This window comes from Rhipicephalus microplus, chromosome 7, assembly GCF_043290135.1.
Source record: "Rhipicephalus microplus isolate Deutch F79 chromosome 7, USDA_Rmic, whole genome shotgun sequence".
Lineage (NCBI taxonomy): Eukaryota > Metazoa > Arthropoda > Arachnida > Ixodida > Ixodidae > Rhipicephalus > Rhipicephalus microplus.
Window position 1 is genome coordinate 49,168,099 of NC_134706.1, and position 19,447 is coordinate 49,187,545.

Consider the following 19,447-nt stretch of genomic DNA (forward strand, 5'->3'; position numbering starts at 1 on the left):
AACCGACCATCAGATACGCACAAAAACGGGCCAAAATCAATGGCAGTGCCATAAGCGTGCTTATTGGGCATTTATCGTACACACTGTGCGCAGTTCTTCACCGTTTAACTGTGGTTCAATGTGCAACCACAAACAAACTTTCTAGCTGCATATATCAGAGAACAGATGTGCACGAGGAATTGCTCCAAGTGGAATTGTGTAAAAATAACGACAGCCTTTATCTTTTGAACACAAAGATGCCCCATTGCTGCGGTCATCAGATTTCATTATCCCGGAGGCTCAGTTATCTAGGTGGGTCACTGTGATAAAGACTTCTTACTTCGTGTCCATCTGTATACATAAATACATCACTTATTTGCAAAGTTGGTCTTCGGGTACTTCTGAGGTATGGGTGTCAAACATATTTTACATAGCCTTGTCACATAGCCTTGTCACATAGCCTTGTCAAACATATCGTAGCGCTTTTATTTACGGAGGAAAACAAGATGGACTGCTTTCCTTGTTCAATGATACAAAAACGTGCTGGCAACGGAACGTTTTCGAGATCAAAGCGAAAGTCCGGACTTTTTGCACGCGCACTCCGTGACGTCACGACATCACTTGTATGTGACGTCACTGATTCGACGTCCAGTGGCAGGAGAGGCAGCGCTACGCCTCTTTCAGGATCTTGTCGGCTTGGCGGCTGGCTCGGCGGATTCGCTCCTCGCTCGAAGCAGCACTGGCGGTGAGCTCGTCGATCTGCTCGTTCTGGGCGCTCAGCTGCTGGCCCATCTCCTGCGGTAGGAAAAGAAAACAAGGTGGCTTAAAGATAAAGTGACGCAACGTAATAGTATTAACTGATTTGTTTGTAATTTTAGGCTCTCTCTCACCGTTCCTTGTGGCGACACTAGAGTACTTTTCCGCCTCGATGGTGCAACGGTTCCGGAGCATGCTCGGCCACTAACCCGAAAGTCGGCGGGTTTCAACACATCTCCGATGGGCTCATTATCGATGTAGGCAAAATGCTCGAGTCTCTTGTATCTGTGCAGTGTCGTGGCACCTCAGGGAGCAGCAGATGCTAGGAATTTCCGTATAGCCTCTCGTTACCGCCTCCCTCATCATCATATCTCAATTCTGGCACACAAAAACTCCAGGTACGAGTATTACCACGCTAACGATTCGGTGGCTGCGTTGACGAAGCCCTCTTTAGTCTACTTTTTTCAGGGGCCAGCGTGCGTCATTACAGGGTGTGTTCTTCGCAATAATTGGCTAAAATTTTCTATATGAAATTGTTACACCACTTTATGTGTTCGTGGATATGTGTGTCCTGGGCCTCCCAAAACGTTTTCTGCTATCCAAAGTTCTCACTGAAACTCGCCGAATGTTGCTTGTAACGATGCGGCGCGGATCAGTATTAGTTGAAAATAGTTAAATAATGCTCGCCTAGTTTGCAACGCGCGCTTGAAGTGTCAGCAAGACTTCCGTGTGGGTGCCGAACCGTGAACATGAGCTTATTTTCTCTAAGGCTGCCATCTTTCAAAGCTTCAGCCACGCTGGATTATAAGTATTGTATCTTTGTATAACGCTGCGGCGCGTTTTTTGTGGTAGTGTAGGAGCTATGGTGCTCGACTGTAAAGCCGAAGGTCGCAGGTCGGATCCCCTGCCGCGGTGGTCGGATTTTGATGGAGGTGAAGTGCCAGAGGTCCGCATGTCGTGCCATGTCAGTGCACGCAAAAAGAACAGCAGATAGTGGAAATTGCGGGAGTCCCTCCCTCCCTCCTACAGCGTATCTCATAATTATATCGGGGTTCTCAGTACGCTAAACTTTAGATAATACCCCAGCGTGGAGAAACGAGGACGCAGTGATAATACACGTGATTTGTACTCGTGTTCCGTATGCCTGCGCCCCCTCTTGTGTGTGCTACGAAAGGTCGCTCAAATAAGGGACGTCATCCATCCATCAAATTCCATCTTTGTGTTTTGGCGTGCTACGCAAGCGTAACGACCTACGCGGTCCAGTCTACGTGAGCGTCGCTGTAGCTCGTCCCTCACGCTTCGTATAGCTTAAATATCAGCCAGGACGTGAGGTGGCTGTGAGACTCTGGCTGGCCGAGCTTCCGCCCGGTCGTTAAAGAAGAGGTACACCTGCTGCGTGCGCGCGTTTGAAAGACTAATTGCGTTCACAACTCACCGCAGGAAGGTCGAGTTGAGGAGGATACTATAGGAGCAGAAGGTGCGGTGGCAGCGTACCCTTTGAGAGACAGGGGCAGGAAGAGAGGGTGAAAGGGGTTCTCGCTCTTTCCCGTCGTGATCTCGCCGAACAACGATGTTCCGCCGGGTTTGCACAGCAGCGCGACGAGCGATGCAGACACGTCTTTCTACCACTCTCTCTTTCTCTCAATCACTTTCCCCGGCCTTTCCGCCCGTATGACAACATTCATCTACTAACCGCAAGCTCTCTCTTTCTCTCTCCCTATCTTCCTAGCTGCTCCTGGATCTGAGCGATGGTGGTTTTGTAGCGCGACAGTGGCCGTTCCCCGCTGGTCTAATGAGTGGTCGCCAGCCCCCTGTGGCTGAGCGCAGCGTTATAACATCATCAGAGCTTGTCCGGCGGAGCTCAAGTCCTGCGGTTTTTTCTGCCCCGCAAAGCTCGTTATCGCGCGTCGCTCGTCGTCGTCTCCTCTACGGCAGGGTGCGCAACAGGAAGGTCCATGCCCCCACCCCTCTTCGATACCCCCCGAATCCCACTCCCCCTTAATAATCAACCCTCCTCTTATCACTTGGACTACCTATCTTTCTTCCCGCGATCTGGCGCCGTATCACTCTTTTGCACTCTCTCTCCGTCGTTAACAGCGCGTAGAGGCCCTGACCGAAAACCCCTTTCTGCAAAGCTCCTTACTTCACAATTCTTTTTTTTACCACACGACGTTGACGAATCAACGCCCGGCACCCTGTGACCTCAAAGGGTGCTGATCATGACGTGTGCCTTCGCACATCCCTGTTCCCTTCGCTGAACTACTCTGAATTCGTAAGAACGAGTGTGCAGTAGCTGTTCATGGTTTTTTTTTTTTTTTCAGGCATGTTTGTGACCATAGATGCTCTCTGGCGAAACTGGCCGCGGTACGGGACACGCGCCGGTATTCGCGGCCGCTATGACGTCTAAAAATGTCTTCGCGTTCGCCGGTTTGGTGCCGAGTTCCGAGTTACAATATAATCGCCGACGACTTGGGAATTTGTAGTGACAACATTGGCCCTGAAAGTGCCTAATACGAATGATCTCTGCGACTTTCACCCTCTGTAACGTCAGCAGTGCGAGAGTTGATTGGTTGGTGCCTGTGGGAAAGTTTTCCGAGGGTTTGGTAACGGTGTATTTTGGCATTGCATTCGCAACGTGTTCACAGGCTTAGGTAGAACCTAATGGGGAGTGCTCTAAATATAGCAGTTGCATGATGACGTTTCTGAGTAATACTGCTAGAATTTAAGTGGAGGCGGGGTTTGGTTTATGGGACGTGACTTCGCTAAAGGACTTGACCGTTTTCTAAGCTGCCGGGCTGCGAAGGCTTATTTTCTGGCGTTGAGCTGCGTCCACGGACTCCATGTTTCCCGAGAGGATTATGCGATGGTGACAGGACTGTAGTGGTTTTTCCGACGGCGCCTTCTTCGTCTTCTTTTTCGACTGCACGTTCTTTCTCCATGCTTGCATGTCATGGACAGTGCAATCAATTTCCGATGATGTGGTCTATTTTCCGTAAGACGTCTGAGTACCACCATCTTGGGGTGTTAAGCCAATGTTTTGTTGTCCTTTCGGGAAATCGACCGTGAAGTGAACGAAGACATTGAGTGACCCTTAAGCTTCACCTTTAAGAGTTGAACGCTGTAGTGATATCCTGATCCTGGTGCGACTTTAAAACACTGAAGTGCATGAAATCTTTTTGAACTTTCTACGAATCCTCAACGTGACCTTAAGCGAATAGGCGCAGTAACGTGCGTGACTTTTGTAGTGGACGACCGGCTTTAAAGCATGAAGTCATTATGATTATCATATGTCGTGACGCCCGATAGCAACGTACGCTTGTACCACGCATTATTACTGCAATACATCATGTTGCATTGCGAAGCATATGTACAGGACGCGTGTGTATGTGAAGCATGAAATGTTACTTTCACTGCGTTTCCAAGTAGATGAAAGTTATTTTCGCCGTATTCTACAAGGCGACTCGTGGCTGTGCGGTAGAATACCTGCTTGCCACGCGCCACTAGGGTTCTATCTTCACTCGGCCGGAAAATTTCTTGTTATTTATTTTATTTCAATCTTTCCCGATTTTTCTGTCACGCGCAACATGATCATTTTTCGCTCACAACCAACGACGCCGACGTCGGAATTTGTACGAAACGAGCTCTTTATGCTATCGCGTTAATAAGTCTATGAGATATAGTATGCACCAACGCAACCGTTCTTATGCGTATGATTCCACTTTAACACTGTTTAGCTGTTGAAAAGTTTCAAAACACATAGGCTAACATCCCAGTATGGCGGTGCTCAAACGCATTCATAAAAGGCACAATGGAATGCGAAACGAAAACATGCTAGAGTTGACAACCCAGTGTTCTCGCACTAAAAATTACTGAAGAGCACGCTGGACCTGCGGTCGTCCACTCATCACAGTTACGGGTATTCGGTCAATAAAGTCTAATTTTTTTATGCTTGTAATGGAATACACTTTTGTCGCTTCACTTTTTACGGCAGACTGGCAATGTAGCGCTTTCTCAAATAATTTCTTTTAAGGGGATCTATCTATCTATCTATCTATCTATCTATCTATCTATCTATCTATCTATCTATCTATCTATCTATCTATCTATCTATCTATCTATCTATCTATCTATCTATCTATCTATCTATCTATCTATCTATCTATCTATCTATCTATCTATCTATCTATCTGTCTGTCTGTCTGTCTGTCTGTCTGTCTGTCTGTCTGTCTGTCTGTCTGTCTGTCTGTCTGTCTGTCTGTCTGTCTGTCTGTCTGTCTGTCTATCTATCTATCTATCTATCTATCTATCTATCTATCTATCTATCTATCTATCTATCTATCTATCTATCTATCTATCTATCTATCTATCTATCTATCTATCTATCTATCTATCTATCTATCTATCTATCTATCTATCTATCTATCTATTTGTCTATTTGTCTGTCTGTCTGTCTGTCTGTCTGTCTGTCTGTCTGTCTGTCTGTCTGTGTCACGGACGGCTATTTTCGGCGACACCGCGTCACGGCAATTAACGGGCGCCGTACTCCCCGACTGACCGTGAGAAACGGCGGCACATGAAAGGGAACCGATAAGTGCAAAATGGGGGTGCTCTCCTTAGAACGTCGCCGCCGACAGTTAATCCTTTTGTAACCGTGGCGACGTCTGCAAGGTCGTAGAAGGCCGCGGTATACCCCGTACAAGGATTAGACTACAAGACGCCCGGCTGAGAGCTAAGTGGTTGACCGTTCCCACGGAGAAAAGCGTGGGAAACGCTCTGGTGGCCAAGCCGTATGACAACAACCCGACAGGTTGTCACTCTCGCTAGTGCGGGCCCTCTCCCTATTAAAAGGGGGTGTGGTCAAAATATTTTTGGGGCGGAGTTTCCCCTCAATTAAACGCGCATGATTGGACCCAGGTAGAGGTCTCTTGTCCCCAAGGAAGAGAGCGAGGAGACACGAGGGGGATTTAAGCGCAGGATTTTGCCCTGCTAGGCAGACTAGTCGCTGAACAAGATGGTGTAGAAACTGATCAACAAGCATCTCTTCTAGAAGTTTTTAGTGTGGCTCTGTATCGGCTGGCCACCTAAACTTAGCCGTTCGTCTAGTTGTGACGCGATATTAACGTCTGCAACGTAGACATCGGGACTTCGCTTCGAGTTAGCTCAACCTGCTCGAAGTCACCTGCAAGCACTAGCCTCCTGGAGCCACCAGCGTTGCAACACCGCCGACATCGCAGTCGTGCCAGAACTCTCTTCGACTTCTCGTGTCCGATCGTCGGGGACACAACGCTGCCGGTCATCACACGTATGCCTTCACCTGTTTATATCTTCGAACTTTCTACTCCGTATTTCTATTGTTGTTAGTTTGTGTAGTTTGTGATAGTTCTCTTGCGTAAGCTGATTTATTGTTTTGTATATATTTTTTAGTTGCATCAAGTGTTGATGTGCTTTGTTAGTTGTATTGAAGGGTTGTATTAGATCCCGTGTTGCTGCAATATCGCTAGAGTAAAGTTTGTTTTGTTTTCCCACGTCTCTGATCTCTTCATTGTCTCTGCTTGCGTACGGAACGAACCAACCTGCTGTCATTCCCGTCGCCGACTTCGCGCTGGCGACGCTAGAGTGGCAGCTTGTAACAGTCTGTCTGTCTGTCTGTCTGTCTGTCTGTCTGTCTGTATCTATCTATCTATCTATCTATCTATCTATCTATCTATCTATCTATCTATCTATCTATCTATCTATCTATCTATCTATCTATCTATCTATCTATCTATCTATCTATCTATCTATCTATCTATCTATCTATCTATCTGTCTGTCTGTCTGTCTGTCTGTCTGTCTGTCTGTCTGTCTGTCTGTCTGTCTGTCTGTCTGTCTGTCTGTCTGTCTGTCTGTCTGTCTGTCTGTCTATCTATCTATCTATCTATCTATCTATCTATCTATCTATCTATCTATCTATCTATCTATCTATCTATCTATCTATCTGTCTATCTGTCTATCTGTCTATCTGTCTGTCTGTCTGTCTGTCTGTCTGTCTGTCTGTCTGTCTATCTATCTATCTATCTATCTATCTATCTATCTATCTATCTATCTATCTATCTATCTATCTATCTATCTATCTATCTGTCTGTCTGTCTGTCTGTCTGTCTGTCTGTCTGTCTGTCTGTCTGTCTGTCTGTCTGTCTGTCTGTCTGTCTGTCTGTCTGCAACGTAACAATCTCTCCTGCGTGTCCACCACGATATGTCTCCTGGTTCTGCAGTTATGCTTCATTTTATCTGCAGTCTGCGTTTTCTCTTCCCACTTTCAGCCACGTGCACGTCACGCTCTCCTTCTTTCTCTCTCTCTCTCTCTCTCTCTCTCTCCATCTCAACCTGTCGTCGTCATAACGATCCCCCACCCCGCCTTGCTCCCGGAAGTCATTCTATCCACGCAAACATCGGCCCGTCGCTCACGCTCCACGATGACCGGCCTCATAACGAAGCTCGTCGGAACAACCGACGCTAACCTAAATTAATTAGCGAAGAAATGGCCTTCCCTCCCTCACTTTCTCGTGGGCGGGCCCGGGTTCAAGCGCGGATACGTGCACGTTTTAGCGCGGAAAGAACTGCCACGCCGCGCCGCGCTCGTCGGTGCCGTCTAGCGACGACGCTTACCACGTCATATATTTTACGCCGGGGTGCTTTACCACGTGAGGCGTTGGGTCTTTGGCGGGAAAGCGGTGAGGCGTTTGAAAACGTTGTCAGGCGTGGTCTCTGCTGCAGTTTGTAGGCTATACCGGGGATGTGAAGTGCACCGCAGTGACGGCGATCGAGAAGAAAAGCAAGCAGTGTTGCTAGTTGGAGTAATCGGCCCGTGCCTAGCTGCGGTTTGTGTGTGTACACTACTCTTCGTGGTGCAGTATGCTTTGAGAGCTGAAGGTTGTAGGGCAGGAAAAAGATATATATATATATATATATATATATATATATATATATATATATATATATATATATATATATACGTGTGTGTGGCTGTGCGGTAGAATGTAGTAACAAAAGGATGTCACTAAAGGAACTACAATTTAGGCAGGAAGAAATTCGCAATGTTTATAGTGCGATATAGTAGTATTCATACATGAAGTACTGTTATACTGCTTCAACTATAAGAATAGATAATATATACGCTACCCGACATATTCCATGCGTATGCAAGCTATTTACTTCTCACAGCGAGTGATTAAACGAGCTGGGGCACGGGACGTCATGACCCTGACATAGCGTCTTGTTCGGCAACGGGCATGGTGCTTATAGGGTACATGTTTAGGGTAATCGTTTCACTGAGACGTGCGGAGGGAGCATGTACTGTGGGAGTGTAGACACCCCCTTGTAAGGTTGTTTGCGCCGCGTGGCGCAGTTCTCTTGCGCAGAAGCCGTATTTAAGGGTCGCAGCTATTGAGCGGTAGGTGGCGTTGTGTTCGCGCGGTTTGATCACCACTATCATCATCAGGATTAAATTGGTGGCGCCGGCGGTGAGTCCTGGCGGCAAGCCTTGGTGGCGGCACGAAAGAATGGAGCGAGTCTTTTTTTGTGTGTGTGTGTGTGCGGTGGTTGGGCCGAGTGGTTGTCTGTCGCGGTGGGCCCATGAGGACGGCAATAGTAGATATGCGTTTGGCTTGGTTTGTTGCGACCACGGCTGCTGTGTCCGTTCAACCCAAGAGCGTTGTTGCGCTCCCCCGCATCGATAATATATGATCTTCTACTGATGTTTATTCACTTTCATCGTAAGCTTTAGCGTGTATAGATTGATTTTAGGTTCTGCTCTGTTTAAGCTTTTAACGTCTTCTTTATAACTGTCTCGGTCATGGTATTTCAAGTTAATTATACTTAACTGAACACGTTTTGTGTGTCTAACACTTTTTAGGCATGAACTGTCGTTTATACGTAGAACTCACGTAGCGTGGTCACGCCTACAAACGAGCGTTGAGTTCATGCGTAAAACGCGGCTGGTAGTACTAAAAGGCGGATTAAAATATACGAAAAAAGGCTTCAAATAATGTACTTAACAGAAATAACTGAGAAATAATCGCAATAATTGCTTCAGTGACGCTGAAACATGCTTCAGACACGTGCGGTTGGCTTCTGCGCCGTGAAAGAGGGGGCTACACGCACAGCACGCTACTCCTGCTCCCACCTGCACTTCGCAGACGTTTGGTGGCGACATCTGGAAGGGGGAGACTATGTGATGGAACTCGCTGCTGACGACACGTGTCTCAACTGCCGTGACAAGCAGAAACTCGATTAAGCGCTTGAAATATAGCCCGGGTGTCGCAGACCGAGTTAAAATGATACTCGTACCAGGGATACCCAGATTGAGGTCACTGACGTTTCGGTAAACACGGAACACTAGAAACACAACGAACGGGAATCCCTGGGTGCCCGTTCTGCATGCTATATCATGTTACACACCAGGGGATGTGCATTTGGTTTTTACTTTATGAGCGAGACTCCTTAAGGTCGATGTTCTCCGTCCGTTGGCGTTGTTTGCCGTATCCGAACACACACAAGGTACCCACTATACACATGACGAGGACGCCTATGACAATGACGATCTCGGAAAATGACTAGCTTGTGCAGTTTATGACGTATTGATATGCTGCTCCACGGTGCATGTGGCACGACTGGAAAAAAACCAACAACCACCGGGGCAATGTGCACATGCCTCGTCTTTGCCAACTTCAGGCTGGTTAGATTCGATACCCCAAAGCAGGAAGGCAAAACGAAATCCACAACTCAAAACAACGCACCACTTGTGGCCGACAAAACATTGCGTATAACTGTACACCGCTTAGCCACTCATTCACATGTTTTAGTAGATCATGGGTGATACACAATAACACAGAACAATCCTACTGCTTTGCCCACTCAGCATCGTTTACGTTTTTGGATATTCCGTGATTTTTATTACTAAACCTCGCGCGCAGAACTTGATTTGTTTTACTTATTCTGAAGACACTGCTTTGTAAAAAAGCGCTGTTCTGCATCTACCGAGCCTCAGATATGTTTCGTCAAACGTGAAAAGTGACCGCCAACGTGTCAACGAGAGCGATGCAACAAATTATGATTATGAGATGACGTCCCCGCATGACGTCTTCACGACGTCACAGACCATCACAGTATTGTGACGTCCTCGTGAAATCACTACGACGTCCCGCGAAGACGTCATCACATAACATGGTCGCCATGTCAAGCATGGACCGACCCCCAAGGCTCCGTAAAACGACTTGAGGGGCAGAAAGCTTTCCAGGAAATGCGGGGACGAGGGGCGAGTACTCTTCAAAATGGTCTGTCGGTTAGAGATCAGATTGTCTTTTAAGTGTGAATACACTTTATAAGCGACCCCAAACCATCCACCGCCGTCGGCGGCGTCCGCAATCTTCTCTCTATCTTTAAAAGAAAGAGCACTTGAAGGGCCGCAGCGTGACGCTCTTCCGAATAAGCCACGGACGCGACGCTGATATCGGTGTCAGTAACGCGCCTTATACCCTCTCCCCCTTCGCTCGCTCCTCCGCTCTCCTCGCTCGCTGCAGCTGCGCGCGCACCTCTCTCTCTCGCGCGCCCGCCTTCTCTCTCAGTCTCCCGTCGAGAGCGGGTCGTGAGGGGGAGTAAAGTTAAAATCCGTTGGCATTCGCCAGTGAGTTAACGTAAACTCCCCCGTGTGATCAAATAGCGATTCCCAGGAACCATTACACCATAAAGGCACCATAGTGTGATTAATAAATATAATAGTGCGAATTAATAAATACCCCTCATAGCATCACCCCGTGTATTCGCACTTAACCATGATCACCCTCTAGGAAATGCTTGGGAGTTTTTTCTTTATGCGTTCTCTCTTTCCCAACCAATTCTGCGCTCTCCTATGCAAGAGACAGTGAGTCCGTGCGAGCGACTCTAACTCTTCTGCTGACTTTCGCGTTCGAACAGCTTTGAAGTGGCGCGAAAGGACACGCGTACACAAGAAGGAACAGTAGGACACAACACCTTCCCGTGTCCGCCTGTACCTCCGCGCTACGTCAAAGTTGTTCAAATGATTCACCAACAATACAACCCTCTGTCTCTTCGAGTAGTGATAGGCTAATGGATAAGGGACCCTGTGACTCTTGTGCGCTACATTGTCACTCGCGTAGTGGGCCGTATTTTTGAGGAACGTAAGCGACTTCTTTTTGTCAAGCATTGTCTGCAGTTGACGGGTTACGTTTCGCGTGAAGGAAAGCAGTCTTATGTGCCCTCGCTCCCCGTTTCGCTTGAGGGCGCTTACGTATGTTATGACCGTTTCGGTGGGTGAGGACATCCGAAAAACAAGGTAAAAAAAAAACGCCATGTACACGTGGCTCACTGACATACACAGTGAACACATCTCGCTAGCGTCAGTTGTTCTACGTTTAGTGGAGTGGCCGAGCGCTCCTATTTTGCACTAAGTCATGATGCAACGTTGCCTGCAGCTCCGAGTGTGTCTAATTATACGAGTGACTCGCCGGCAATCACGAACTTTCGCGACACGAGACAAGGGTAAAACGCCGTCCTGTACGCTCAAGTGCAGCAAGACGGCGCACCACTTTGGACCCGTTCCGGTATTGCTACTTTGAAAGACAGCAGACAGGCTCCCCGGTTGACTCCGTGCGTTAATTAGCTAATTAGCGAAGACGGTTTGGAGTCGACGAGAGGCAAGAGATACGGTCGGAAAAGTGAAAAAAAAAAAAAACATCGACGTCGCGTAGACGGAGCTCTTACGCGCTCGCTGGAAAATCTCAAGGGGGGTGACATCTCGTTCTTTGTGAAGTTGGAGAAGTTTTTTTAGTGAGCTAATTTATGATTTTCACGCGACCTATATTTAAGGATGTTAATTTTATTCGTTTTGCTTATTATGATTATTAAGTGCATATCTCCCGTGACAGCGAAAGCAATTAAACGCGGAGCATCTTGGTGATTTGTCGAAAGAAACTGTCCCTGTGACAATAGAAATCTAAGAAGCAGCAATCGTCTCCTATTGTAATCAAGGTCCTACCTTCCCCTCGTCGAGAGCATCACACTTGATCTGAGTGCCAGTTTAGTGACAGCCATTGCGAATAAGAGACATTTGTTGATTTGTCGATTTCCTTCCCGTCCGATCCTCCACACATTTTTATCTTTCGCGTGACGCTAGTTTTCTATAATAATTTATTAAGAATACATTAATGTTGGAAGCAGATGCCTAAGTGGCCCCTAATGCAGAATACGTGCATCTGCAAGCCCACTTGTCTACTGTTAAGGTTTTCTTGAATTGCACAAAACTTTCCTTCTTTGCTTTACATTGAAGATTGTTACGGTAATCGGTTTCAGTGGTACTCTTATTAGCTCACATACTGACAACCCCCGCTGTGCCGAAACGGCTGTACGAGCCACGTACAGTATAGCTGCGTATAATCTTGGCTGACATGTCAATTCCCTGGTGCCATTAGAGAACCGACACATTACGCGGTGTTCCTGTACTCGGATTTCTCCGCTTTATCACCCCCCGTATCGCTCCAACTACCGTGTGCCACCAGAGGCACATTACGCGGAGTTCCTACATTCCTGTCTCCTCCACTCTGCGTATTGACAGCAACTCTTCTGGGTCCCAAGACGGTTGTATACGAGCGCTGATACTGTTGCTTCCTGTAGACGTGAGGGTTGGACGAGCTTTACTGACAGGCCGATTCCCGTCGCGCCCTTAAGGGAAAATGGGAACCGAAACGATTTGGTCGTATAGACGTATTAGTCGCGAAGTGTGAGACGTGCCTGTGCGATGCCCTTGAGACTAGTGAGCGTGCGGCCCAGTTCGTCGGCATCTTTGGGGCCTTGTCGATGCTCGCTGACGCGGTCGTCGACTCCAGAAGTGGAAGCCGCGCCGGGAACGTCCCGGTCGGTCGCTGTCGAGCTGTCGGCCGTGGTAGCGCTGGATCGCGTTCGTACGGCGGTCGTGGATTCGGCTGCGGATTCGGCTGCGGATTTGTCGTTCGTCGTTGACTCGACGTTCGGCTTGCGCGCTTTGGAAGCCGGCTTCGGATCGTCCAGCTGCGACGGCTGCGCCTCGTCCTCGTCTTTCTTCGATTTTTTCTTTCTCCACCGACAGCGCCAGGGACAAAGACCGAAGAGAGGCCTTCTCATCTGTGAGAGAATGGATGACCGATCGATTTGTCGATTTATTGATTCCATCAACGATTGGCTGAGAGGTTTTCTGACTGATGTAAAGGGGAAAAAAACGGATGGGTTTTTGAGCGAGTGACTGACCGGCTGATTGATGAGGAATTAATGCGTGGGAAAGAAGCAGATCGACCTTACTGCCTTCACTGGTCGAAAGAAGGGAGCCTTGACTAATTGCTTGGGTAATTGTTTCAGTTTTAAACTGATGGAATGAATAGTTGGCTGTTTACCGTAGTTACTCACTGGATGAGTCCAACCGAACTTAATATCTAAGTTGTTGTCACACAAGCAAAATGTTTTGGTTTATAAAAGCCACGTGACTTAGATGCGAAGTGTTTTATGCCCCTCTCCTCAATCGGTCTCGCTTCCACTTTCCTTTCCAGTGTGGATAACTTAGAAAAAAGGCGCTATGCTCGCTCGAATATCTGCTCTTCTTCGTTATTTTAAGACATATGAGAGTGATGGAATTACTTGGGATGTTATGTAGTTACTTGTAATGTATTTATTATATCGTAAAGGCTAAAGTAATAACATTGATTACATTACCGTTTACTCAGTATATATTACTGTAAGCCGATCGGGGCCACGAAAGTCATTTTCATTACTTATTCAAAAGTAATGGTAACGTAATATCATTACTTTTTTCCAGCTGTAAACTGTGGTGCAACCTAACTACGTTTAATGAAATCGCAGAAGCGCAATTATTACTGTAACAGAGTTGCTTCTGGGGAGGAATTTCCGATCTCCGGAAAGCACACATACACGCATAATCGTGTCCTTCGTAATGTAACACTTACATTCAGGACATGAAATATACTCGGGCAAAAAAATATAAACGAAGAAACAATAAAAGAATATAAATCAATAAAAATATTATTTTTCCTGCATGCACCAAAGTGCCGAAGCCCGAAATTCTCAAACAAAATATACAGGTGAAACTAGTAAAATATTTTGAATTCGGTAGCATAAAACTAAAGTAATGTGCAACAGTCCCGGCAGAAAACCTTTCTTTGCGATATATGTGGAAAGACGCTGGCAGTTGAAAGATAATATATCTACTTAGGACATGTAGTAACAGCGGAGTCGAGCCATAACAGTGAAATAACTGGAAGAATAAGGATGGGTTGGATGAGATTCGGCAAGCATTCTCAAATCTTGAATGATGATCTACTACTAACCATCAAGAGGGACGTATGAAACAGCTTCATCTTGCCGGTACTTACCTACGGAGCAGAAACCTGAATGCTTACAAAAAGGGTTCAGCTTAAATTGAGGACGACGCAGTGAGCGATGGAAAGGAAAATGATAGGTGTAAACTTAAGAGAAAAGAAGAGAGCAGAGTAGGTCAGGGGACAGACCGGGATTAAGGAGATCATAGTTGAAATCAAGAAGAGGAAATGGATGTCGGCCGGGCACGTATAGGACGTAGGCAGGATAATCGCTAGTCATTAGGGGAACTCACTGGATCGGTAGAGAAGGCAGACTCACGAAACGGAGACAGAAAGTTAAGTGGGCCGATGAGATTCAGAAGTTCGCAGGTATAACGTGGCAGTGGCAAGCACAAGACGCGGTTGATTGGCGGATCATGGCATTGATTAATTGATATGTGGAATTTAACGTCCAAAAACCACCATGTGCCTTTGAGAGACGCCGTAGTGGAGGGCTTCGGAAGTTTTGACCACTTGAGGTTCTTTAACGTGCACCCAAATCTGAGAACACGGGCCCACAGCATTTTCGCCGCCATCGAAAATGCAGCCGCCGCTGCCGGGTCATGGGAGAAGCTTTTGCCCTGCAGTACTTGTAGTCAGGTTGATGATGATGATGATGATGATGATGATGATGATGATCTATGCATACACACCTAATCACGTCGTGCTTGACATACTACCTACAGCCAGGACGCTAGACCCTTCTCGCTTAGTCACCATGCTTTGGTGCTAGCACTTTTAAGCGGGACCTGATAGATAGTGTGTACGATGCACAAAATCCACCGCCAATAAAGTCACGGAGGCTGTGGCTAAGATTAAAAGCTGGCTACAATTGCGATGACACGTGGCATCTGCTCACTGCACGATTGTCGCTTTGTTCTCCGCCATATTAGTAGCTTTTCTGACACTAGTGTCGGCACTGTCGCGTCAGGTTGTGCATTTTAGTTACACGTACTGCGTCTGCATACACGCATAAGCGTAGAATCTAGGGAAAAGATAAGCGAATGACAAGGAATGCCCATGATTATCCTGAATTCACCCCCCCCCCTCCCCATCTGTCCTCGATTCCTTTGTTGTTGTTTTATTTTGTTTTTTTGTGTGTATTTGTTGCGAGGATGCCGCACTGGCCTGATGCGTCGATCTGAAAGACGCGTCAATGAAGCTTGTGACCATGAATTGGACCTTTTATTCAATATTTTTACTAGCGAGTATACGTGTATTGTTTTGTACCGAGTACCATGTCGTGTCCCTTTTCCGCGTCTTGGACTTCTGACTACTCATCGTAGTCCAAGCCTCTCTTCATTGTGGCCAATGCGTTTGTCCGCGCACGATCAAAGCACCTACGACGTTCATCTTTCTTCGTCAGTGTCGCGGGAAGTGTATGTGACACCAAGCACATAGTGTACAGGTAGGGTCCACGTTTTATGCGTGGGAGTGAATTGTACTGCGCGTGGGCCGGGAATTTACGACCCCCCCCCCCCTGTTTATTTTTTGTGGAGACGATGGCGTGTCGCCACAGATGGGCCGGAAGTGTGAAGCTAACTGTGAGGAGGACAGGATTGGATACGAGCGAGAGCAAAAGGTAGCGTTTGGGTCATGATGGCGGTGATGCGTTGCTGCGCAATCTAAGTAACGGTGTACACTATTCATGAATCTAAACGCGAAACGTGACTTTTTTTTGGCTGCTCGATTGTTTCTAGCGGGCGCTACAAGAGAGAGAAAGAGATGGAATATGGGAAAAGAAAAGTAGGGATGTTAACTGCACAACATCCAGCTTACTAAGGGGATGGCATTAGAGCATTGAAGAGATAGAGAGGGTAATAGAAGAAAGAGATCTGAAATAAGGGAAAGATTGGTGTAAGGTCGAGTTCGGCGTGACATCCCCCGCCTCCTTCCTTCTGGGTAACACGTCTTTCCGAGAAGCGAAACCAGCTCATCTTGGGCACCCCCTTCCTCGCTTGGCTGAAGCGTTCCCGAGAAACGGCGCCCTACAGCTTGCTCTGCCTGTCCGGTGCCTGTCCGGTGCCTGTCCGGTGCCTGTCCGGTGTCGACTAGGGTCACGGCCAACGAGGACGAGGTGATAAAAGAAGCGCCCGGGAAAAGACGAGGGGTCTTTTGCTACTAGGAGAGCTTGCCGGCTAGACACTGGCACAACAGCCTTAGGCCCCATTGTGGGTCATACTTTTGCTGACATCTTTGCTTTGTAAATGGTTTTTGTACATAAAGCTCTAATTGTAATACGTCCAGCGGTGAAGGCGTCTTCCTCTGGGAAAAAAATTACGAAGACGGTGGTGATCATCCTCGCGAAGCAACGAACCCGGCTTTGTTTCGCCACCAGGAACCTGGTCCGAACTGTAATCCGAGTTCGGACGAATATTTACTATAGGATTTGGAGATTTCAGAAAAACAAAGAACTTAAAGGGTACCATATTTATTCACTTAAGACGACTCAAAGGCAAGGACCATCTCAGTTTTCATCTGAGCTGATGCATTGATGTTGCGCCTTCGTGCACCCTTCGAAAACTTGCGCCTTCGTGCACCCTTCGAAAACTTCGGCGCCCGAAGTGGCTTTGCATTGCCCAAATATCGGAGGCACCTCGCCTGGTATCGCATTGGCTCCGTGATCAGACCACTATCGACAAAGCTACGATGCCATGCGATTCTGTCGTCAGGTTGCGTCACTGTGACGTCATCATGTCGTCACAAATTACATGATCGAGGCATCTGTGGCGCCGACAGTCATATTTCGCGTTTGATGGGGCATTTTACGCTTCCCCCTTAATGGCGTTGAGCTGAGCTGGTCGGTAAGTATCAATGGTAAAAGAGACAGTGCAAGCAAACACGGACACAAGGGACACGTCAAGACATCAGAAACGCCAGCGTATGCGGTGTCGTGTTTCAGCTGATCCCTTGTGTTCATGTTTAGTTTCCATGCCCTGTCTCTTAACTTGCAGACCTTGTTCCGGGCATTGATTAGGACCCTAGATCTACTAAATCCCACATTTTAAGGCTTACCTGCGAAAGATGGCCCTCCGCGCTGTCCAGGTCTACCGAGAGCTTGTCTAGAGCCCGGCTGACGCTGTCCAGCTGGCTGCCCTGCGACTCGAGCACGGCCACGGTGCTTAGTCCGACGCCCTGGGCTTCTTGGCATGCTCGCAGGAGGTTGCGCGTGGCCGCGATCGAAGGATCGTCGCGGATACGATACGGCGGCTCCTGCAGCCCTTGCAGGCTCGCATCGTCCGGTTCGGCGAGCAGGCGACGAAGCTCCCTCACAAAGCGCTGTTCGTCTGTCTCCGCGTCCGCCATGTTTATGGTTGTGCCTCTTCAACAAGAGGGGATGGGACGAACCCACTGTACTGGTGGTACGGTACGGAGGGAGTGAAACCGGAAAACTTAGCGCCTCGTTATGGGCATGCCTTCGTTTTCAAAGTCCGCTGTTCGTTTCATGCCGGCCCAATTTGAACTCGATTAAAAGTCTCAATTTAAGGGATAGTTTTTTTAGATGCGGAGCATCTTATACTCGCGCCTTGTAGTGCGCTGTCCGCGCCGTCCGCACCGCTTCTCGAACATTCGACAGCTGACGCGCGCGCATGCGCCGTCGCGCCGTCGCCCACTCTTCCACCATCTGTGCATCCCTTCCTCCTCTACACACCGCGCGCGCTTCACTCCTCCACCATCTGTGCACCCTTCCTCCTCTACACACCGCGTTCGACATCTACAATTCTCCTGATTCTCCAGTGGACGCGCATGTGGCGTCGCGCTTCGAGAACATTCAACAGCTGACAGTGCATGCGCCGTCGTGCTGTATATATACTCAAGGTCGGCGCTCGCTCGCTCAGTTGCCGCTCGTCGGTTGGTTTGTACGGCGCGTCGACGTCCAAGGTCGCGGTGAAATGAATTTCAACGAATCCACAAACACAATGATCAACGTCCCTTCGACCAGCGCCGCCCTTTCGCATACGTGTGTACGTGTTCACTCATTTAACACCCCCTCCTACAACTACGTTAACCAATTTAGCCATCGACCCAAGTAAGTCGCAATTTAACACCCCATTTCACAACCACGTTAACCAATTTAGCCATCGACCCAAGTAAGTCGCACTTTAACACCCCGTTAACCAATTATATGGTCCGCATCCTCCTCAGTGTTCCCCCGAGGGAAGCTGCGGGCAATTTTTTTGTTAGACACAATAGTAATCAGAACAAATTTTATGAGGCATTGTTTTAGCAGATATTAGTTTCAACTCGGGCACGTATATCAGACAAAACAAAATATTTTTACTTTTGTATTTATTTTTGCACTGTTTATTTTCTTTCTCACCCAAGATAGTGTAACTACTAGATGATGTATATCTTCTTTTTTGTTCACATCTTGTATTGGAGCCCTCCCTACATTTTTTAACTGTGGGGCTCCATACACATTACCAATCTTAAACTTTTTTATAGAAACTGTTGTTTGGATACTGTTTAGATTGCCTTTGGCGGCCAACTTTGCAGCAACATAACGCGTTTATCATGAGCAGCTTTTATTAGTAGTCATAGACATAAAAGTAAAGGAGTGTAAATTTAAGGGCTCGTTCTTTAGTCGCAATACTAACGCGAACTAACAGATAACGATGGCAAAGAAAGTACAAGGGATGATGTTAGCATCTCGTATACTCTCCTTGGCATCATTGTCGGCAGGCTGAAGTCACCACACGCAGAATCCGTGCAACAGGTATACTGGATGTTCTATTTCCAGTGCTTACAAGCCTTCAGTAGGTATCATGACCGGACGCTCTAGAGTCAAGCCTGGTACGCCTGAAGTCCTGCGTCCACTACTGTCGAACGCAGTAGTCCAGATTAAGCTGGCATGTATCTTCTACGTTCCTTTCTTTCTATCTTCCGATCGTTTAACCTCTCATTCTCCTTCCCCCAGTGTAGGATAGCAAATTGAACGCTCGTCTGGTTGACCTTACTGATGATGATGAAGATGATGCCTCAACCATGGCTCATCTTGCCTTTCCTTTCTCTTCCTCCTCCTTCTCCTGCATTGTTCGTCAGTTCTCACAACCATTCTCGTAAAAGTTATGCACTTCTTTATTGCATTGACCACCTTATACCCCCCCCCCCCCCCGCGCATGAAAGTTTTTCGCACACAACGTAGTTCTGCACTGCCTCCACGATTGACCCATCTTTTACCGAGAGGTGGTCTCAAGCGATGACGTCGTCGTATGACATCGAAGAGGTGTTAAGATGACGTTTTAGGGGGACGTCATCACGGGCGGTTTCTCGCATGACATTGAAGTGGTGTTAGGATGACGTTATAGGGGG

The 19,447-nt window shown here is 47.6% G+C and overlaps 2 protein-coding genes across 9 annotated transcripts in view; one reads left to right on the top strand and one right to left on the bottom strand.

The window, feature by feature from the left end:
• LOC119179235 (BAI1-associated protein 3-like) overlaps nucleotides 1-19,447 on the top strand; it is a 558,733-nt gene that overhangs the window by 184,958 nt on the left and 354,328 nt on the right. The window lies entirely within an intron of this gene.
• Nucleotides 12,115-18,564, bottom strand: LOC142767446 (uncharacterized). The gene is made up of 2 exons (XM_075869126.1): nucleotides 17,150-18,564; nucleotides 12,115-12,890 (listed from the first exon to the last, which is right to left on the bottom strand). Exons 1-2 carry the CDS (start codon nucleotides 17,438-17,440, stop codon nucleotides 12,498-12,500), a joined length of 684 nt encoding a protein of 227 aa, XP_075725241.1. The 5' UTR covers nucleotides 17,441-18,564; the 3' UTR covers nucleotides 12,115-12,497.